The following is a 24,186-nucleotide window of genomic DNA, read 5'->3' as shown; positions in this document are numbered from 1 at the left end:
GTGAATGTCCTACAAATTCTCAGCAGGAGTTAAGTTCTGGAGGCATTCATTTGCATTTTTTTAATTAATAAATTTATTTATTTATTTTCCCAACTATATGCAAAGACATTCTTTTTTAATAAGATTTTGAGTTCCACATTTTTTCTCCCTTTTCCCCTTCCCTCCCCTCTCCCCTGATAATGAGCAACCTACCATAGTTGATACATGTTTAACAATTTTAAACATAGCAATCTAATACAGGTGATACATGTATAGATAATAGTCACATTGTTAAAGAAGAATCAGAACAAAAAGGGGAAAAAACCATGACGAGAAAAAACAAAGCATAAAAACAAATGTTAAAAGTTGAAAATAGTATGCTTTGGTCTACATCCAGATGCCATAGTTTTTTCTCTGTATATGGATAATATTTTGGATGATATTTTCCATCACAAGTCTTTTAGAATTGTCTTTGATCATTGCACTGTTGAGAATGAGAAGTCTATCACAGTTGACCATCACACAGTATTGCTATTAATGTGTACAATGTTCTCTTTCACTTCATTCATCATCAGTTTTTCCAGGCTTTTCATGATTTCTTACAAAACATACACAAAATAGCATGTGGAAGTCTTCCTTATGTTCTTTTGACATTTTGTGGCTACCAGTAGAGTATGTGGGCTTGCCTGCAAGTGGTCTTTTTTTCTCATTATGTGATCAGTCCATCTTTTTTTCTGGTAACACATTTCTCTGGTGATATGCTCTACCCAGCTTAGCCACTGAATAGTCTTATTATAAGAAATCAGAAGTCAAAGGAATTTATAGTTAAATGGTTTTATCAAGTGTCTAAAAACAGCAAGAAACATTTTCATGGTACCCTAATTAGAGGAAACCACACATAAAAGAAAAATTAGCTTCAGATGAGTTAGAAAGGCCCATATATTCTAAAAAAGTGCTGTGGGGTGGGTAGCAAGGCTCAGGAGTCCTTCTATTATAACTGCAGCTCAGATAACAGTGCGAGATTCTGTAGGTCCTAGAAACAGGGCATAAGGTCTAGAAGACCTCAGCACATAGTTCTATGACAGACTGTAAAACCTGATGGTCTTCTGTCTCACCAGAGTTAGTGGTCATATGACTAGTCATACAGCCTTTATGGTCCTGGATTACACACTTTTGGGAGAGAAATTAAAGGGAAGGTAGTGGGGAAAGGAATCCCTGGTAGGGGCAGGACTTCCTGATGTCCAGTTGACTTGGATTCTTGGAGGTGTGAAAAGAAAATAAGAACAAATGATGATGGTGAGCCTTGAAAAAAACCATCTGATAATGATTATGACTTCTCTACCAAATTATGATAGAGAAGAGGTTAAATAAAATTTATAAAGAACTTGACAAGATCATCCAAATAAAATCAATATATACTTAGATGTTTACTGATTTCAATGTGAAGTTGATTTCAAGGGAGAATAGTGAAATGTGTGCTAGCTTAATGAACAAAACACAAAGAAACCAAATAATTGTATACTACACCGAAACTTCATACACACACACACACACACACACACACACACACACACATATATATGTACATATATATATATATATATATATATATATATATACATAAAAACATGGATGTTTTTATCAAGAGAGTTAAGAGGTACTGAATGTAAGGAACATTATGTAATAACGCCAAAGAAAAGAATAATTGATTAAATCCTAACACTCATAGAGTGACTGTTAGAATGCAAATTATTTTCAAATAGCTGTCCAAATTAGATTAGTGGTTTCTCTTAAAATAATGAGAAGGGGATTGTTTCTAGAAAAATTAGAAACCCCAAAAATATAACTCATTCAGAGAGCACTGTAGGATGAAAAAGGAGAAAAATTGATGAAAAGTCCTGTCATGTTTTCTATAAGAAAGTAGTACATCCATGAGGAGCCATCATTTTGAGATTCTATCCTTATACCAAATGTGCTATATGGAAAAGTTGGGTAAGACCAAGTGTATTCAAGAGGTATTTCAAAAATGACATAGTTTTAAGGATACAAAGATCACTTTTTGAGATCCCTGAACAAGAGGAAAATAATAAGTGTTTGGAAAAGATGACATAAATTATGATACTGAAAAAATAATTGAAAGAATATTCATCATAATGAACCCTTATTCCTCTTTTCCCATCTCTGTATTCTGTTTAGGAGAATAATCAATAAAGAGAAATTATTTGCCTTGATTAAAAAAAAAGGAGGAAACGCTACATAATTAAGAGGCACAGATACCTCAAGATCTCATTGTGTTTAACATTATTAAAAAAATCTTTAATTTGATAGAGACAAATGCTACATTAATGCTCCTCCAACATATACATAGGTTTTTTTTGTTTGTTTCTATATCTCTTAATTTCTTTTTTTAAAAATTTATTTATTTAGTTTGAATTTTACATTTTCCACCAATCTTGCTTCCCTCCCCATCCCCCACAGAAGGCAGTCTGTTAGTCTTTACATTATTTCCATGGTATACATTGGTCTAAGCCAACATATACATGTTAACTGTCCATAATAGTTCTTGGAAAACAGATCAAACTACACTTTTGTTATATATGTGGTGTCAAGTGAGGCATATTATACTTTCTAATGTTGCTTGTTCATTTGTGATTAAAGAATTTCATTGCATAATTTAAATGATAAAGGGGTTCAGTGGAAAGGGAAAGAGTGACTACTGATATTATGAAATTATGACAACTGATAATTATGAAAATAGTAATTATGTAAATATTTCAAAGAAAACTATTTAGACTTAAAATATATACTTCTATCATATATTATATATATATATATATATATATATATATATATATATATATATATATCTGGACATTTGAGTGTACATATATCCATGGAAATTATGTTTGAATACATTGAGAAAGAAAACTTTATTTTGTTTTTGATTAAACTTCTAATTTATCATTAAATTTAGAGGACTTTTTATATATATAGAAATACCCTTCATTCTCAGTGATGCAGATCAGTAATATCTCTAAGTTGTTGTCTGAGATATTTGTTTTGGACTCCAAGAGATTAAGTCCTTTGCCATGAATATGTGTCAGAAGTAGGACCTGAACCCATCTTTCTTACTCCAAAATTGGTCCTCTATTCATATCAACTTGCTGCCTTTATCCCAAAGGATATAGTTTAAATAGTGTATTGAAATACCATATCCTTCAGAAGAAAAATGCTCAAAACAAATGATCTAGGCAACTTTTGTAGACATAGGCAAATAAGATTTGCTTACATATAACATGTATCCCATGTTGGTAACAATTATTGCATGAGCAGCTGAGGCTGTTTATCATATTCTAATTAGTGCTAGTTCACCCCAAATAATGAATAGGATCTCATGATATGAAGCATTTTATTCACTGAATCAAGTTGATATATTTTTTAAATGGAAAGAGAAATTAGAATGTGGAAGATTATGTTCAGGTCTTAAAAAATTGGCACCTTCCCAGATACAATTATCTCAGCCTGCATAGGTTCATATTTATATTCACATGATGCAAATTTTTGTATATTATGGATTGGAGGGATTGTTTGGTATTGGTAAAGCACAAGCTTGCCTTAAACATACACAAACACACATACACACACACACACACACACACACCTGGAATGAAGGCATGAATGTATTGTCCAAAATGACTGACTTTTTCTACTGTGTTCAAGACAGTGATAATAAATTTTCAAAACTGAGGAGCTCCAGGTAATAAAACAGGAGTTTAACTGTTATTGTGATATCTATCTCCCACCACCTAGCTAATATGTGAATCCAGTTTCAAGGTCAGATAGAAGTTGTGAGAGCTGAGTCACCCAGATGAGGCTGGGCATGAGATTAATAGCCCCTCCTGATCTTTCAAAGGATATTAATAAATGAGTTTCCTCTCTATCTAAGAACAAGCTGTCAATCACACAACAGTATGAGTTGTAAAGTGGCAAATGATTTATATCCATTTAACCCACATCTCTATGGACAATCAATCAATTACATATCTGTTCCTGAACAGTAACCATCTGACATGGCATTTTTTCCCAGGATTTATTTTTCTAAGTTTGCTGTATCCATTTCTTATATACATAAATAACCACTCTTCTTTGAGGCTCAGAAGACTTAAGTTAATATGTGTCATAAGTGTACCCTTTTGAATGAGGAACTAAGTTTTACCACAAAGATTGCAGAATAGCATTTGTCAAGTATCTGCAATAAGCAATTTCTTGTCCTTAATACCTTTCCTTGAACTCCTGTCAGTTCAAGGCAGAATTATCATTCTCTGATCATGGCATTGATGCCTTGGTAAGCTGAGATACATATCCCTAGTTCAATTCCTCTTAGTTGATTTTAGTGGTTGTGGATTTTCTCTACTTTCTTTTCCATCTTTACCTATCTTGGGTTTTTGTTGTTCTTGTTTTCCTACTCTCAGTTTCCATTTTTAAAAAAGAAACCAAAATATTATATTCTTTAGTACTGTTGCCTATGGCATTTTCTTCCTCATCTTTATCTCAAAACTGATAGATTAAAATTTTCAGGTAAAAACAATTGCAACAGAATTTTTGACAGTCATGCAACTGTTATTTAGAGATAACATGTAGTCATTGAATTTGAATCCCCCTTTTGATGGCAGCTATGTGACAATGGGCAAACAATATAACTTCCCCAAGCCTCAATTTCCTCAATTCAAAAATGAGAATTATAGCACCTACCTATAAGGGCTGTAATTTTTTAATTTATTTTTCCTAATTGCATGTAAAAACAATTTTGACCTTTTTTACTCCTTTGAGTTCCAAATCCTCTCCCACTCCCCCTCCCCTTCATTGAGAAAACAAGCAATTTGATAAAAGTTATATTTGTGCAGTCATGAAAAACTATATTAGTCATGTTAGAGGAAAGGCATGGATTAAGAAACCCCCAAGAAAACTAAAGTTCAAAAAAAAAATCCTATAATTTTCATTCAGATTTCATCAGTTCTTTTTCTGGAGGTGAATAACATTTTTCATCAGTACTTCAGAATTGTCTTGGATCTTAGTATTACTGGGAAGAGCTAAGTCATGCACAGTTGATCACTGTTTGATATTATTATTACTGTGTATAATTTTTTAGGATACAGCTCATTTCACTTTGAATCAGTTCATGAAAGTACAGATTTTTGAACATATACTTTTCAATATTTCTTACAACACCTATATTTCATCACAGTCTTATGTCACAATTTGTTCAACCTGCATATTAGGGCTGTTTATAGGCAACCTCACAAATAACATTTTTAAAAAAATAAATATCACTTGTTCTTTAGTACAATCACTAAAATAATTTATTAACTCTGAGTTAAAGATATCATTTTTTATATTTCTTTGTATTCATTATGCAGTTATATTGATGGTTTTAGATGTGGCAGTATATTGAGTCGATAAAATTCAATATTTGAGATCTTTTACCTGATTTTTAAAATTTTAATGCCTAGCATTTGCATACAAAAGCAAAGAAGAGAGTATAATTACATTCGAAATCACAACAAAGATTCAAGCAGTATGTAGGGGGGAGTTGTGTGTGTGTGTGTGTGTGTGTGTGTGTGTGTGTGTGTGTGAGAGAGAGAGAGAGAGAGAGAGAGAGAGAGAGAGAGAGAGAGAGAGAGAACGAACTATTGAGGAAATTATTGGCTCTACTTTAGTGATCTTGTGTTAGTGAATGTGTTAGAAATGAAGTGTCAGCAATTTTAACCAAATTTCTTTCCTGAATGACCAGAAGACATGCATTCTTTTGACTTTTTGACCATGTCTTCTTGGCATCTGTATAGATGGATTAATAATTACTACAATTAGATAAAATTAGAAACTGTATAGCATAGTGAACAGAGAGCCAGACTTAGACTCAAAAAGAATGAATTTGAATCTTTCCCCTAACATCTCGTTATAGGATCACAAGTTACTTTAGCCTTTGCTTTCCAAAATATAAAGTGTAGATAATAATATTTAATTTTCCTGCCTCATAGGATTGTTTTTTTTGTTTTTTTAATTTTTATTAAAGATATTATTTGAGTTTTACAGTTTTCCCCCCAATCTTGCTTCCCTCCCCCCACCCCCACCCCACAGATAGCACTCTATCAGTCTTTACTTTGTTTCCATGTTGTACCTCGATCCAAATTGAGTGTGATGAGAGAGAAATCATATCCTTAAAGAGAACAGAATTCTCAGAGGTAACCAGATCAAACCAGAAGACATCTGGGTTTTTTTTTCCGAATTAAAGGAAATAGTCCTTGTACTTTGTTCAAACTCCACAGCTCCTTATCTAGATACAGATGGTACTCCTTGTTCCCATTGTTGCGCTGATGGAATGAGCAAGTCCTTCAAGGTTGAACATCACTCCCATGTTGCTGTTAGGGTGTACAGTGTTTTTCTGGTTCTGCTCATCTCACTCAGCATCAGTTCATGCAAATCCCTCCAGGTTTCCCTGAAATCCTGTCCCTCCTGGTTTCTAATAGAACAATAGTGTTCCATGACATACATATACCACAGTTTGCTAAACCATTCCCCAATTGAAGGACATTTACTGGATTTCCAATTCTTTGCCACCACAAACAGGGCTGCTATAAATATTTTTGTACAAGTAATGTTTTTACCCTTTTTCCTCATCTCTTCAGGGTATAGACCCAGTAGTGGTATTGCTGGGTCAAAGGGTATGCACATTTTTGTTGCCCTTTGGGAATAGTTCCAAATAGCTCTCCAGAAGGGTTGGATGAGTTCACAGCTCCACCAACAGTGTAATAGTGTCCCAGATTTCCCACATCCCTTCCAACAATGATCATTATCCTTCCAGGTCATACTGGCCAATCTGAGAGGTGTGAGGTGGTACCTCAGCTAAGCTTTAATTTGCATTTCTCTAATAATTAATGATTTAGAGCATTTTTTCATATGGCTATGGATTGCTTTGATCTCCTCATCTGTAAATTGCCTTTGCATATCCTTTGACCATTTGTCAATTGGGGAATGGCTTTTTGTTTTTAAAAATGACTCAGTTCTCTGTATATTTTAGAAATGAGTCCTTTGTCAGAATCATTAGTTGTAAAGCTTGTTTCCCAGTTTACTACTTTTCTTTTGATCTTGATTACATTGGTTTTATCTGTGCAAAACCTTTTTAATTTAATGTAATTGAAATTATCTAATTGGTTTTTAGTGGTGTTCTCCAACTTTTCCTTAGTCATAAACTGTTCCCCTTTCCATAGATCTGACAGGTAGACTAGTTCTTGATCTTCTAATTTGCTTATAGTATTGTTTTTATGTCTGTGTCCTGTAACCATTTGGATCTTGTCTTGGTAAAGGGTGTGAGGTGTTGGTCTAATCTAAGTTTCTTCCATACTAACTTCCAATTATCCCAGCAGTTTTTTCTCCAGGTGGCCTGACTCTTTGGGTTTATCAAACAGCAGATTACTATAATCCTCTCCTGCTTTTACACCTAGTCTATTCCACTGGTCCACCACTCTATTTCTTAGCCAATACCAAACAATTTTGATGACTGATGCTTTATAATATAATTTTAGATTGGGTAGTGCTAAGCCACCTTCCTTTGCATTTTTTTTCATTAAGCTCCTGGCAATTCTTGACTTTTTATTTCTCCATATGAATTTACTTACAATTTTTTCTAGCTCATTAAAGTAATTTTTTGGAATTTTGATTGGTAGGGCACTAAACAGATAGTTTAGTTTTGGTAGAATTGTCATTTTTTATTATATTATCTCTACCTATCCATGAGCAGTTGATATTTGCCCAGTTATTGAAATCTGATTTAATTTGTGTGAGAAGTGTTTTATAATTGTTTTCAAAAAGATTCTGAGTCTGTCTTGGCAAATAGACTCCCAAATGTTTTACACTGAGGTTACTTTGAATGGAATTTCTCTTTCTAGCTCTTCTTGCTGTTTCTTGCTAGTCATATATAGGAAAGTTGAGAATTTATGGGGGTTTATTTTATAACCTGCAACTTTGCTAAAATTGCTAATTGTTTCCAGTAGTTTTTTAGATGATTTCTTGGGATTCTCTAGGTAGACCATCATGTCATCTGCGAATAGTGACAGTTTTGTCTCTTCCTTCCCAATTCTAATTCCTTTAATTTCTTTTTCTTCTCTAATTGCTGATGCTAACATTTCTAATACAATATTGAATAGTAGTGGTGATAATGGGCACCCTTGTTTCACCCCTGATCTTATTGGGAATGCCTCTAGCCTTTCCCCATTGAGTATAATGCTTGTTGATGGTTTCAGATAGATACTGCTAATTATTTTAAGGAACAGTCCATTTATTCCTACACTCTCCAGTGTTTTTAATAGGAATGGATGCTGTATTTTGTCAAAAGCTTTTTCAGCATCTATTGATATGATCATATTGTTTCTGATAGGTTTGTTATTGATATAATTGAGTATACTAACAGTTTTCCTAATATTGAACCAACCCTGCATTCCTGGAATAAATCCTACTTGATCATAATGTATTATCCTAGTGATGACTTGTTGTAGTCATTTTGCTAAGATTTTATTTAGGATTTGCGCATCTATATTCATCAGGGAGATAGGTCTATAATTTTCTTTCTCTGTTTTAACTCTTCCTGGTTTAGGTAGCAGTACCATATTGGTTTCATAGAAAGAGTTAGGCAGGGTTCCATCTTTCCCTATTTTTCCAAAGAGTTTACATAGGATTGGAACCAATTGTTCCTTAAATGTTTGGTAGAATTCACTTGTGAACCCATCAGGCCCTGGAGATTTTTTTTTTTAGGGAGTTCACTAATGGCTTGTTGAATTTCTTTTTCTGAGATAGGATTGTTCAGGTATTTAATCTCTTCTTCATTTAACCTGGGCAACTTATTTTTTTTAAATATTCATCCATTTCACTTAGATTATTAAATTTATTGGCATAAATTTGGGCAAAATAATTTCAAATTATTACTTTAATTTCCTCCTCATTGGTGGTGAGTTCACCTTTTTCATTTATAATACTAGCAATTTGGTTTTCTTCTTTTTAATCAAATTGACCAGAGGTTTATCAATTTTATTGGTTTTTTCATAATACTAACTTTTGGTTTTATTTATTAATTCAATAGTTTTTTTGCTTTCCATTTTATTAATTTCTCCTTTGATTTTTAAAATTTCTAATTTGGTATTTGATTGGGGATTTTTGATTTGTTCTTTCTCTAATTTTTTTAGTTGCATGTTTAGTTCATTGATTTCCTCTTTCTCCAATTTATTCATATAAGCATTTAGAGCTATAATATATCCCCTGAGAGTTGCTTTGAATGAATCCCATAGGTTTTGGTATGTTGTTTCATTATTATCATTATCTAGGATAAAATGGTTAATTCTTTCTATAATTTGTTTTTTGGTCCACTCATTTTTTAAGATGAGGTTATTCAGTTTCCAATTTGCTCTGGGTCTATATCTCCTTGGCCCAGTATTGCATATGACTTTTATTGCATTGTGATCTGAGAAAGATGTATTCACTATTTCGGCCTTTCTGCAGTTGATCATTAGGTTTTTATGTCCTAGCACATGGTCAATTTTTGTATAAGTTCCATGTACTGCAGAGAAAAAGGTATATTCCTTCCTATCCCCATTCAATTTCCTCCATAAATCTACCATATCTAATTTTTCTAACAATCTATTTACCTCCCTAATTTCTTTCTTGTTTGTTTTATGATTTGATTTATCTAGATCTGATAGCGGGAGGTTGAGGTCTCCTACTAGTAGAGTTTTGTTGTCTATGTCTTCCTGTAATTCTTTCAGCTTCTCCTCTAAGAATTTGGGTGCTGTCCCACTGGGTACATATATATTCAATATTGAAATGACTTTATTGTCTATGATACCTTTTAGGAGGATAAAGTTTCCTTCCTTATCTCTTTTAAGGCTATCTCTTTTTGTTGCTGCTTTGTCTGAGATAAGGATTGCTACACCTGCTTTTTTTACTTCAGCTGAAGCAAAATATATTTTACTCCAACCTTTTACCTTTACTCTATATGCATCTCTCTGCTTCAAATGAGTTTCTTGTAAGCAGCATGTTGTAGGATTCTGGTTTTTAATCCACTCTGCTATTTGCTTACGTTTTAAGGGAGACTTCATCCCATTCACATTCAAGGTTATGATTACTAATTCTTTATTGACCTCTGTGCTATCTCCCCTCTGTTTGTATTTTCCCCCTTCCCCCCTTTTATCCATATTCCCCAGTATTTTCTTTTTGAATACCACCCCCTTCAGTATGTTTGCCCTCCTATATCACACCTTCCCCTTTATTTCCCTTTTCCCTGTTCCCTTCCCTTCCTTTTGTTATTTCCCGTTATTTCCTCTACTCCCCTTCCCTTTCTCTGTCCCCCCTCCCCTTTTCCCCTTTTACTTCTTGAAAGGTTAGATGTTTTCTAAGTTAACTGAGTATCTGTAGGTTGACTTTAAGCCAAGTCTGATGAGAAGAAGTTTCAGGTGTTTCTCCTCTACTCCCTTCTTCCCCTCTATTACCATAGGTTTTTTGTACCTCTTAGTGTAATGAGATTTGTCCCATTCAATCCCCTCCCTCCTCCCGTCTCTTTCCTGTCCCCCTTTTTAGGGAGGTAGTGTATTTTTTTAGATCATTCTATCTAAGTCATAGAAAATTCTTAGTGTCTGTCCCTTCTAGTTCAGTATATTCTGTTGAATAGAGTCCAAATTCCTGAGAGTTATTAGAGTCTTTCTCCCCAGTGGAGTTAAAGCCAGTTACATCCCATTAGATATCAGTCTCATGGATGGGTCATAGATGTCCATCATTTCTGGCTAGGTATATTCTCTCTTTTAGAGTTACATTTCTCAGGATTTATGAGAGTCTCTACCTGCCCCATGATGGGATATAGCCAGTTTCAACTTGCTGGATTGCATTTTTTTCCTTTTACCACCCCCCCCTTTTTTTTTTACCTTTTCATGTGTCTCTTGAACCTCCTGTTTGTTATCCAAATTTTCTGTTTAGCTCTGGTCTTTTCATCAGAAATTTTTGGAATTCTTCTATTTCGTTAAATGTGCATATTTTTCCCTGGAAGAGAAGGCTCAGCTTTGCAGGAAAGTAGATTCTTGGCTGCATTCCAAGCTCCCGTGCTCTTCGAAACATCTGGTTCCAGGCCCTTTGATCCGTTAAAGTTGATGCAGCCAGATCCTGCATGATCCTTACTGTGGCTCCTTGATATTTAAATTGTTTCTTTCTGGCTGCTTGCAGGATTTTCTCTTTTATCTGATAGTTCTAGAGTTTGGCCACAACATTCCTTAGTGTTTTCCTTTTAGGATCTTTTTCTGGTGGGGATTGATGTACTCTTTCAATAACTACTTTGCCCTCCAATTCCATGATGTCAGGGCAGTTTTCCATCACTAGATCTTGTAATATTAAGTCCAGGCTTTTTTTCTCTTCAATGTTTTCAGGAAGTCCTATAATTTTCAGGTTTCCCCTCCTCAATCTATTCTCGAGGTCAGTGGTTTTGTTGATGAGGTATTTCACATTTGCTTCTATTTTGTCTATTTTTGGATTTTGTTTAACTGACTCTTGCTGTCTCGTGGAGTCATTAGTTTCTGTAGACCCCATTATTTTTTTGGGGGAGTTTTCTTCATTAACCTTTTCCAATTGGTCAATTCTACTTTTGAAAGAGCTTTCCATTTGACCAATTGAGGTTTTGAGAGAATTAATTTCTTTTTGCATTTGCTCATTTGAGGATCTGAGAGAATTATTCTCATTTTGTAATTGTCCAATTGATGATCTGAGAGATTTATTCTCCTTTTGTGTTTGTCCAATTGTACTTTCTAAGGTTTTGTTTTCTTGTTGCAAGGTATTAATTGTCTCCCCCAAATTTTCCAGTTGATTTTTAAACTCCTTCCTTATTTCTTCAAGGAAGTCTTTCTGTGCTGGAGACCAGATTGTATTCTCCTCAGATGTTCCAGGTCTCTCTGGGTTGGGGTCTTTCCCTTCTAGGAATTTTTCTATGCATCTACCTTTCTGCTGACCCTTCTTCATTATGCTAAGACCTTGAGTTGGGTGGGGCTGGTTCACCTGGGCTTGGGATCTCTAAAAACTTTACTGAGTGCAGTTTCTCTGGCTGGCCAGTAGGAGGTGCTGGTTGCTCTCTCTGGGGTGTCTGTGACCTTGGTTGAGAGACCTTCTCCCTTTGCTTGAGGGAGGGAATTGGAGCTATTGAATTCTTTTGCCTTCAATCAATGGTGGGCTTTACCCTGAGGTGATTCCTCACCTGGGCTGGTTCTTTTGCTCACACACATGGGCCTGAGGCAGAAATAATTTGCATTTGTTTGGGAGGAGACCTCAGTGCAATGGAGGTGTGGGCTCAGAGTTTCTCAGACCTGAGGAGCCCAGGGATGGTGTCCTCAGCTCTCCTTCACCAGACCTCTCCCCGCAGCCCCTTCCCCAAGCTCCAGGGGGACAGCACCAACACCAGCACCTCTGCTTTCCTGCGGACCCAGGCCCCCTTCGTCCAGCCCCACCGCTGATCCAGCAGGTCCGGCTCTTGGGCCCTCAGACTCCCGCTTCCGATTCAGCTGTTGGTCTGGCTGATCTTCCCTGGGAGCTCAGATTCACCTGCCAGTACTCAGCCAAGGGTGCTGCGGGAGACAAATCCTGAGGTAGATTTTCCTCTCCTGGCTTTTCTTTCTGGGTTTCCTGATTCGGATATCTTTTAAAAGGTTTGTTTCATGTGATAGATGGGGAAGAGATCAGGAGACTTTAGAACTGTTCATGTCTTCTCTCCGCCATCTTGGCCGGAATTCCTCCTCATAGGATTGTTATGAAATAATGCAAGTATAGTGATTTTTAAAGTTTAAAGAACTTTAAATTTTAGTTCTTCTTATCAATGTAAACTATTATGTGTTTCTGACATATTGAAGTTGAGGATTGTCCAAAGTATAATGGAAAGGCACATGGAGGGTTTAGGCAGTCTTCAACATATTGAAAGCAGAGGATTATATAGGAAAAGTCAGGTAACAGATAAAATGTATTACTGAAAAATATGTGCCAGTGACATAGAGAAGAGAGGAATAACTAGTGGATAGCTTGTGTCTTCTTTTGTTCCCTTGCAAGGTCAAGAGAAGGTAAGAAAGGAACTTAGGATATTGGATAGACTAGAAGAGGTCATAGATGAGGGCCACACTAGACACCCACACAGAGACTATGGTCTTCATCAGTGAAGGGAATACTCTTACTGATAAGATCACTGATTTGTTGGAATAATGGAGTGTTATGTGGTTATTTTTCCACTGATCAGATATTAACTTCTCTGCACATTAGCTGATACTTTAATGTCCAGCACTTCTATGTTGTCATCTGAATTAAGTATAAAATCATCAGTTTGTATTTATAGGCCTTTCAGATTAGGATGATGATAATAAGCAAAGACAACCTTTCTAACACTATCTTCCACTAGTCTCTGACTTGTATCCTTTGTTTAAACAATCTGGGCTCCTCTGTGTTCCCTGCACTCATCTTTTTAGGTTCAGCTAGGTGTTGTAGTGGCTAGAACACTGGTCTTAGAGTCAGGAGAATGTGACCTTGGGCAAGTCCCTTAACCCTGATTGCCTTGCATCCAGGGTAATCTCCACTCCTGATTCATGTCTGGCCATTGGACCCAGATGGCTCTGGAGGAGAAAGTGAGACTGGTGCCCTAGCAGAGGTCACCCCCCCCCCATTCAATTCATGTGCTTGTCATAGCATCATCTCCCTGATGTGGTCTACTTTGAGAATGAGGGACAAACATCATCATCACCTATCTTTTACTTTTCAGTCCCAATGTCTTTCTTTATTTCCTTCACCTGTTGTTTCCTCAGTGCATTACTTCAAGATATATAAATCTTTCCCATCATTCAAGACCCATTTCAATTTTTTTTCTTTCATAGAATTTTTCCTTATCCATATAATGCAACAGGATCATTTTCTCTTTTGGATCCCTACACTGCATTCTTTATACCTTTCTTGTGATATTTATTATATTTTACCATTTATGATTTTTATTTAACTTTGGTATCCCCAGCACAGTGCAGTGTAGGTAGAGAATACTTCCTAAATATTTGCTAAATGATTCCATTCTAGATTGTAAACATTTTTAATTGTAGAATAAGACTGGATCTTACCTACCTTTTAGTAAGACTCCATCATACTTAGTACTAACATAACACATGCTCTATAAATATAATTTTTTAATTAAATAAGCTATTATACCAATAAAATATCTGGAAATTCATGTCTTGGTGCCTAATAGTAAGGAGGTCTGTGTGTAGAGATAGATAGATAGATAGATAGATAGATAGATCTAAATCTATATCTTTATATCTGTATGTAGATCGATCGATCTATCTATATTTTATATATATATATATATGTATATATACATATATATATATATATATATATATATATGTCAGGAGTGGGAATAAACGAGGTTAATAATAGTTTAAATAGTAATCCCAGAAGCACCAATTTTGAAACAACTTTTATAAAAAACATTTTGTGAACAATGAGTCCTGCAGCCTTAGCTTGGAAACCATAAAAACATAGAATTATGTTTGAGGAGGAACAGAATGGAAGCAGACTGGTTTAGGTTCTGTTTCTACTCTCTGGACCACAAGTTCCCATATACAACTCCTGAAACCTGTAATTACCTAACTGTGAAGTTGACATACATATTAACTCCCTTTCCACATCCAGGAAAACTGCCACTATCCTGTCATTATTCTCTCCTTCAGCTAGATAGAAGATGATCATGAAAGCATAAAGAAGGAAAAAATTTGCAGGTACTCTTTCATGTTCAAAGGTGAAAATGGAACCTATTATGCAGTGCTAAAATGCAATAGTAGGAACAGTTCTCAAATGTCAACTAGATATAAAAAGAATGTAGGTGATTTATTGAGTACCTTTTAAGAAACTAGGAGATATAAACAGGAATCTTCAAAACTCTTCCTATTGCAACCTTCCTAGTTTAAACCTTTTGCCTAGCCTGTTCCTAAAGCAACTGAATCCATCTACTTACTTCCATTTGTTCATTGATCCAACCTATCCATTTCATTATTGCTAGGTTAATCTTCCTAATGCACACTTCTGACCATTTTCAATCTCCCCTCAAAAACCTTTAACAGTTCCTTACTGAATAAAAAAACTCGCATCCCCTTGCCCTTGTATTTGAGCCCTTTTGCAATCTAGTTCTAATGAGATTTCTAGCCATATCTTATAGTTCTGATTTAATTTATTTTATATTATAACTGGAAACTAGTGACACAATTCTTATCCATATTTACCTCATGTTTTTCCATTATTTAAAATATAGCCCTACCCCATTTCCTTTCCCTGAAATTCTTCCAGTATTCAAATGTCCAGCTCATGATACCTGCAATAAAGACTACTGTGAATTCATTTCCCAATCAAAAGAACTCTTCCTTACTCCTCATATCAGTCATAGTATCATTGTAATTTATTTTATAATTGAATATAAAAAAATCTGGCACTTGAAAGAATGAATGAAAGAATGAATGAATGAAAAAATAATTTCTTAAGCAACTAGCTTGTGCAAGTCACAATCCTAGGCTCTAGGGGACACAAAGACAAATCTGTCCTTTTTTAAAAGGAGTTTTCATTCTTAAGGGGGAGAAAACATAAACAGGTAAATGTATGGTGACCAGTTATTGACACCGCAAGTTATTGTCAGATGAGTCACAGGAATGATGAGTGAAGCCAAAAGACAATCTATTATCCTGCTCTTTACAAAAGTAATAACAGTTAATATCACTGTCTCCAGAGCAAGAGGTAGAAATTGGTTGGGAATATATTATGCATGCAGACATCAAGAGAGATAGTCCAAGGTCCTAAAACATCTGAATTGAATAGATGGGAAACAGGATCTGGAACCAACTAGTTAACTTTTTAGGTCAGTTAACATTCATTTGCAAATCAAATTTAGTCTGACATCTCTCAAGCTGGGTTGATTTATATACCTAAGGACAAAGGCAGGTCTCTTATTTAGATGAACTTTGATGACCTGAATCTTTATCTCTCTAGTTTCCAAGATCTGGTAGATTGATGCAGTTTGGAAAATTCAAGTCCCATGTAGACAAGGTTTCTATAATTCTCATATGAAGATTTTGAAATTTTCTTTAAAAAAAAGTCACAAGTGACCTTATTCTTACTAAGTAAAATACATACAGCCTTATAGATTCCCAGAGAACCCTGGATGTCAAAGCTGGAATATTTCCTCCTCCATGCTCCAGACTCTTGGAGAAGAATAGATCTTCCTCTCATAAGTAGTCTTCCCCAGACCAGAAAAAAGTACGTAAATATAGAATGACATAGTCATAATTCAAAAGCAATTTATGTAGGAAAAAGTAGTGTGGGACTTCAGAAGATTTCAAATTCAACATAAATCAGCATTGGGATGGGACATCAAAATAAAAGGAAGAAAAAAAAGAAAGAAGAACAGACAAGAAGTTAAGGAAGGAAGGAAGGAAAGACTGAAAAGAAAAGAAAACAATGACTCAATGAGATTAAAGGTTGATTTAATAGAAACCTGTTTTGTAGAAAGACAATTCAGGGTATTTTGCTTTGTCCAAACCAAACATAATGTATTGTGTCGATTTCTGGGAAACACATTTTGGAAGGGACATTGATATAAAGGTTGTTCCTGACCATCAAACAAGGTAGTAAAGGGATTAGAAACCTTGCCACGGGGCAGCTAGGTGGCACAGTGGATAAAGCACCGGCCCTGGAGTCAGGAGTACCTGGGTTCAGATCCAGGTCTCAGACACTTAATAATTACCTAGCTGTGCCTTGGGCAAGCCACTTAACTCCATTTGCCTTGCAAAAACTAAAAAAAAAAAAAAAAAAAAGAAACCCTGCCAGGTGAGAATAAATTTAAAGAAGGTGTTGTTTAGATTGGAAAAGAGAAAACTTGACAAGATGATAATTTTCAGTTACTTTGAAGAGTTATCATATGAAGAAAGATTAGATTTATTCTTCCTGGTTGCAGAGGATGAAACTGAAAGAAAATTATGTGTTTGTTGTTGTTGTTTATTCATTTGTTAGTATCTAAATCTTCTGTGATCCCATGGCCCATAGCATTCCAGGACCTTCTGTCCTCCATTCAAAGTCTTTCTGAAAGAGTTGTTGGAATTAAATTATGATTCAATAAAAGGGGGAAAAATTTTCTAAGAATTATAGCTAGCAAAATGTAGACTAAAGTTATCAGGAAGTAATCAATTAGTCATCACCAGAGGTCTTTAGGAAGAGACTTTAGGTCATATTTCAATTGCATTGTTGAAGAGGGTAGCTGGCATGTAATAAGCACTTAATAAATGTTTATCAAGTGATGAAAGTTTGGATTAGATAAACTGTTACTTCCCTCTTAATTTCCTCCTCCATGCTCCAAACTCTAAGGAAAAAAAAAAACAGACCTTCCTTCAAAAACCTGTCTTCCCCAGAACAGGAAAAAAGGTGCATAGAGGATGGCATAGTCATAATTCAAAAGCAATCTGTGTAGAAAAAATGGGACTTCAGAAGATTCTCAGATTATATTATTTTATGGCACTAATTTTATAACATTTCAACAATAATAAGGATGGTAAGAAAAATTGACCTGCATATAACACTTTCTAGTTTATAAAGCACTCTTTTCAAATAACCTTGTGAGGTAGATAATATATTACTCTCCTTTCCCAGTTGACATATGAGAAAATAGATACTCAGAGTAGTTTAGGAATGTTTGAGACTTTGCAACTTTTGAGTGTTGGACTAAAATTCTTTTTGACTTTTTGACCAGCAAATAGACAGTGTCATTCATGACACAGATTGTTGAAATAGGTTTATTTTAATGGTACTGAGTTGAATTTTGAGTACCTGAAGAAAGATTCAAACTTTGACAATTAATACATTTTCTAAAATTTTCATAGTTGTATATTTCTCCCATAAATAGACACAATCCATGGGGTTGTGAAAGAGTGAGACTCCACTGAATGAATAAACAACAGTATTTGTATTTTGTTTATAAAAGCAGGTACCAGTTAGATACCCTGAAAGGGAAGGGGGAGGGGAAGGATTCTTCATATTTGAGAAACCAGCACTTCCTTATGTCCTACTTCAATCAATATTATATTCAGCTAAATTCCAGGAGAGACAAAAATTTGGGAGTTTTTTCTTAATGGAAGTTGAGGTGATATGGACAGGAAGCCCCATCTTGAGAACTTTTCAAAAGAACGTATAGTATCAAGTTACTGGCTTGCATAAGTGCTATTGTTTCATTACTCACCTCCATCTCCAAGTTTCCATCAACGAGGAACTGCTAATTTCAGTATATTTCATTATATGGTTAGATATTGTCCAGTGGGAAGAATAGAATGCTGTAAACCAAGTAGCCTTCACCATATTTTTGCTTGGTCTGTGTAATTTGGGGGGGGGGGGAGTAATCACAAGTATTTTGTACTTTGGTTTACTCATTTTTTTGCAAGGCAATGGGGTTAAGTGACTTGTCCAAAGTCACACGGCTAGGTAATTATTAAGTATCTGAGGCTAAACTTTAACTCAGGTCCTCTTGACTCCAGGGTCAGTTGCTCTATCCATTGTGCTTCCTAATTGCCCCAAGTTTCTTAAAGAATTCTTAAAGAATTACATTTTAGAAAGCAACATTACATTTTAGAAAACCTTACATGTCTTTCTTCTTTAAAGATATTTTGCAACATCAACATATTTCTTTATAACTTTTTCTTTAACCAGATCTGTACCTTTGTTTTTGTCTTATTTTTAGGAACACTGGGACACCCTTCCTTCTTTTCTTATCCTACATTCATGTCCACACTGCACTTTTTTCTGCCAAGGAGTTTGTGGGCAAGAGCAAACATGGCATGTATGGGGATGCTGTGGAGGAAATGGATTGGAGTATAGGTATGTCACCTGATGTAATACTTCAATATGTTTTTCTAATGTACATCATATAGTTTTGTTGTCCTTTCTCTGAGACTCCTAATGAACAGTAAAAAATGCTACCCTCTCCCCAAATCTATATAAGAATCAAAAGTTTGGAGGAAGAAGATGCCCTAAAGGTCATCAAGTTCAACCCCCCTCATTTTACAAGTGATGGTTGTAATTAAATAACTTGCCCAGGATGACACAGCTAGTATGTATCTCAGGCAGGAGTTGAGTTCAGGCCTTCTTGGACTCCAGGTATGTATTCTATCTGCTGTGCCACCCAGAAAAACAGATGCTTAAAAGGAATGACATATTGTTTGATAAGGAATGACCCATTTGCATCCTACCTGTCATAATTACAGGGTGATCTTGGACAAGTCAAGCCAACTAACTCTTTATGACTACAAGTTGTAGAGTCAGTACTGAGTTACACTGATTAGGGAATTTTCCTCACTAGAGTTTCCTATACTATTAAAATAACAAGCCCAGAACAACAGCAAAAATGCCAGTACCACCAAAGTACACTGAATATTCTTGTAAATAGTAGGAAAGGTTAATTGTTACATCACCAGATATAAATCTGTATTTGTGCAAAACTGTGTTACAGCATATTTAAGAGGAAATAGTCAAAGATTAATGGAGGAATGGAACTAAATCCACTGAGTGTTAGATGTTCTTTTAACAATTCAATGGGAATAAAAACCTCATTATTAGGAAAATGAGTTAGTTGGGGTTCAAATATTTGGAAAAAATATATTCTTTGACCTGTAAAGTTGATTCTAGCCTTAGCAAGTCTGTCAAGGTAATTGTTCCCAAACTGTTCTTTAATTCTATGCCGTCTGGAATAAATTTACTATCTGTAGTAACAATTTAGTGTTCTCATCTGAAGCCAGTGATTCTCTGTTCTTTACTCTCCATTCTGTTCCTCACTCAGAATATGTACAAAAAATTGAAGCTTTGGTCAATATCTTTCCTTTGATTAAAAATTCCAATTTTGAATTTGAATGGAGAGTATTTTTTCTTCAATATATTTGACTCAATGAAGATCAGCCTGGCCTTCCTTAACAAACAGGGTTCATGTTTGAGATTTGCTTTTTGGTTTCTTCAAATCATTGATGGTATAAAATTAGTTATGGTTCAGTAGGGTATACAATGAAGCAGAAAATCAGAACACTATGCATTTCTAGTTTTAGTTTGGTTATTCACTTGCTATCTAGTGGAAGAGTGACCTTGGGTGAGGCTGGTGACTATCTGAATTAAACTGTGTAATTTAAGACCTTTAAGCAAAGACTATTTCACTTTTTTATTTGTATCCCCATCACATAACACAATATATGTGCTACCTAAGGGGTGCTTAATCAGTGTTTATTGATTGATTATCTCTGAGGCTATCCTGCAGGAAATCATATTGTCTATTCATTTCAGCCCAAAAAACATCATCATCATCATGTTTTGTGTTTTGCCTCCATGTACCAGATATTCAGGTTTAAGCTATGTTTTAATTTGAGGATGGAGAGGACAAAGTTCTGAAAAAAGAATTGAATCACTGTGTGGGGAAGTATTGATGTAGAAAATCCACTGAACATCTTTAATTTATAATCTTAAGGGTTACTTAGAAGCACTGTGAGGTTAAATGACTTGCTTAGAGTTATTTAGTCAGTCTGTATCAGAGATTGGATTAGAACCCTGCCTAAATCATCCTTCTGTCCAATCTGCCATATCACCTGTACTTTTTGTTTTAAAAGATTGACTGAAGAGACTAAATATTTTGGCTTTATGAAAATATTATTTCTTTAGCAGTAGAATTAGGATTTATCTCATGAACTCATAACAATAAGAAATGATGATGATGATGTTTTCCTTCATTCTCAAAGAAGACCATAACATCAGGGACATGATCCATGACAAACACTTGAATTAGATTTGAGTGAGGGTGATGCTGTGCTAAGTCACCAGCCTCACCCAAGGTCACACAACTAATTAGTCGCAAGTGTCTGAGGTGGTATTTGAACTCCTGACTCCAAGGTCAGTGCTCTATCCACTGAACCACCTAGAGATGATTCTAAATGATGAATAGAAGTAAATTTTGCAATAGGATATTCCCCAAGATTCATAAAAGTTATTTTACTTAGAGCCTTTATACAAATTAATATGGTACTTGGTTTTGTACATTAGATATTTTCTTAAGAAGTATATAAATCAGCTAGGTGGTGCAGTGTGCTTAACCCCATTGTCTTAAAAAAATCAAATTCTATTTTCAGTATATCAATGATCTTGCCATTTAAGGAATTCTCAGATAATCCTTCTTTAGGAATAAATAATACTTTTATAATATTATTACGGACTTGTCATTTTGATTAGTTTTTATTTAGAGACACAACTTTTTTAGATGTGAATATGACTTCATTAGTTCAAACAGATACAATTAGTCTGCTAACAGTACTTTAAGTTGTATGCCTTAATCTTTGTCTTTAATTTCTAATTTGCTTAAAGTGACATGTATACTATCTTACTAATTGTTATGGCCAGAAGATGACAAATATAACTTTTAAGTTTGAAAACACTGCATTAGATATTTATTTGCTAGGTATAAATTGGTATTACATAGTCATATAAATCATTATGTGACTTTCTCTTATAAATTATTTCCTCCATTTCCTTAGATATTTTTCTTGCTTTCTGAGCTAATAAGCATCTAAGAACTCGGTGTGAAAAAATACCATCCTTCCAAGAAGGTTCTTTCAGAGTAAATCAGAAAGGAACCATGATTATTATGAACTTCTTATTATCCAGTGTGGTATAATCAAATGGATCTATCCTTTCACCCATTTGGAACTTCCCTTCAGTTGTACAAATTATAACCCATGCACCCCTACCTATCCTGTGAAACATTTGTCTGTCTCTCTATAACATGCTAGAAGCTTTCCTTGATTTTTTCTAATGTTACAAGGATACCTTTCAAGTACTCTAGAGATCCATCTGTCATCTCTTACTCTTAACATATGGCCCTTCATCTTCCTCTACCAGACAATTCTACCATAAGAAAGTCTGTTTTGAAAATAGTATCTACAGATGCCAAACTAAGTATAGGGCAGAGCAATTATCTAAAAAGCTTGCTGAATATATAGACATAATCTGTGCCTTTCTGGACATTTCCCCCTCAATAATGATAGTGGTATAGCAATAATAAAAATGACAATGATAATGTAATGGTTAAAATTTATATGGCCTTACAACAGTGGCAAAAGATTCTTTATTAACATAATTGTTTTGACATTGCCTTTGGATAGATCTAGGATAAAAGATAACACTTCAGGTTTCTCTCCATTTGTAGTAAAGGTTTATTTTAGCATTGGTTTAATTGTCACTATTGCATATTTTTTTATCATTGTGTCAATTTACTACTTGATATATAACCATAATTTGTATTTTAAGAGTAAGCAAATGATCTTACAATTTACTTAAACCTTTATATCTCTAGGAAAAAAGGTAGACTTGAGAAGGGCTTTAATGAGAAAAATACCACCAAAGGATTGTCCTTAAAATGTTTTATCAAAGGAATAGACTGTGATCAACAATTAAGAAGAAAAGAACCTACTTCTGTGGTTTACTATATCATTTTCTAGTGTGTCATATCATTTCATTATAATATATTCCCTCAATTCTACCAGTTGCCTGAAGATTAATAATTTGCCTTCCCAAGTCAGATTAAATGTAACTTAACTGTATCTAATTATAAAGTATTTGATGGTTTTGGAGGGGAAAGCATGAATGTTCTACTTTAGATTGGAATGTATAATACATACTTTTCTTTTTAATGTGTTTTCCTCACTGTTTCTCTTTCTTTAGAAACAGAATGACATTTACCAAACACCTATTAAGGAGAGAGGTGGGTGTGGGGGGGGGGGGGAAACAGCAGTAGCCTTTTATTTATCAGCAGTCTGTGCTGTTAGAGTCATCACATCCACAGTCTATTATGTGAAATTTGCATGCAATCAGTTTTTATTTAAAGCCCCATTCTATTAATAGAAATAGATGAAGGAATCATAAATCAACCCTTGCTCAGGATTAGAACATCAAATTCTGGATCTTAAAAAAGAAAAAAATGTAAGTAGAGAACAATAAAGTTAAAAAAATGGAAGAAGTTTTCTTATCTTCAATAATCATGTATGTAGTATAATCTTCAAATGTACTTTAACACAGACATAAAATGTAGCATATATAAACATATTTAAAATGCATATAAATGTGCCTCCATATACAATAGTGGAGGAGTCAGTATTGTATGGTGGATGTGGGATTCTTCTAGCAAAAATCTTTATCTTTTCCAATTTATATGTAGAAAATTATCAGACATGATCTGAGTTTCTGCTGTTTCTCCATATCTGGACTCCTCCTAAGAATTAAATAAGCCCTTAAACATAACCTGTTATTTAGTACGTACTCTCTAATAGTCTACCGTGTTGAAATTTGTTTTAGATGTGAACTATTAAAATAACTTTTTAAACATATCGGATAGTATATGTGACATAATAGTTCCCCACCAGCTTCCCAGATAGGGGATACATGTTTTATTGTCTAATTTCTAGGACTAAGTTTAGTCATTACAATTACTTAGAAATGGAAGTAGGAAGTCAAGGGGACTGTTCAAGTTCACAAGTTCATTAAATGACAAATCTCTTCTAAATATTGACTCAGATCTCAGCGTTTTTTTGACTAGACTTTGAAAAATTACCTTTTCATCTGGTCACCAGCCAAACTTCCAGGTGATTGGGAATTTGTTGGGGGTAAGGCAGATATTGTCTGTACATTATTGAGTGCTGGCCTCCAGCTCAGGCAGCATAGCACCATCTGTTATCTGACAGGGAAGGACACACTATTAAGAGCTCAATCTCAGTATTCTTTAGCATAACCTATAGACTTCTATCATTGGCACCTGGCAGTCAAGGTGATTATCCCCATGACATTTGCTGATGGATATTCGGAGGCCATGGCTCCAATTTATTTAGTACTCTCTTTACACTGGCCACCTAGCAGATGAGATTTTAATTACATTGGTCTTAACCTTGGTGACTGAATCATGTGGTGATGTAAGATTATAATGTTACCTTTGAGTTTTAGGGAACAGAGAGCCATGGTTCTTATTTGTTTCCAAGAGGAGCCGTGGGTGTCGGTGGAATAGTGTGATTGTCTCTTCACAACCAAAACAATACTCAACTTAAAATTTTC

The 24,186-nt window shown here is 34.8% G+C and overlaps 1 protein-coding gene across 5 annotated transcripts in view; it reads left to right on the top strand.

Annotated features, from left to right (window-relative positions):
• Window positions 1-24,186, top strand: part of STS (steroid sulfatase) — a 203,630-nt gene that overhangs the window by 97,106 nt on the left and 82,338 nt on the right. For all 5 annotated transcript variants that reach the window (XM_074213609.1, XM_074213612.1, XM_074213608.1 and 2 more), the window contains one exon: window positions 18,797-18,933. In XM_074213609.1, coding sequence (XP_074069710.1) covers window positions 18,797-18,933 — 137 coding nt within the window. The remainder of the gene's footprint in view (window positions 1-18,796; window positions 18,934-24,186) is intronic.

This window comes from Macrotis lagotis, chromosome 1 (genome assembly GCF_037893015.1).
Source record: "Macrotis lagotis isolate mMagLag1 chromosome 1, bilby.v1.9.chrom.fasta, whole genome shotgun sequence".
NCBI lineage: Eukaryota > Metazoa > Chordata > Mammalia > Peramelemorphia > Peramelidae > Macrotis > Macrotis lagotis.
Note: the sequence above shows the minus strand (reverse complement) of the source record. Positions and strands in the feature narration are given on the sequence as shown.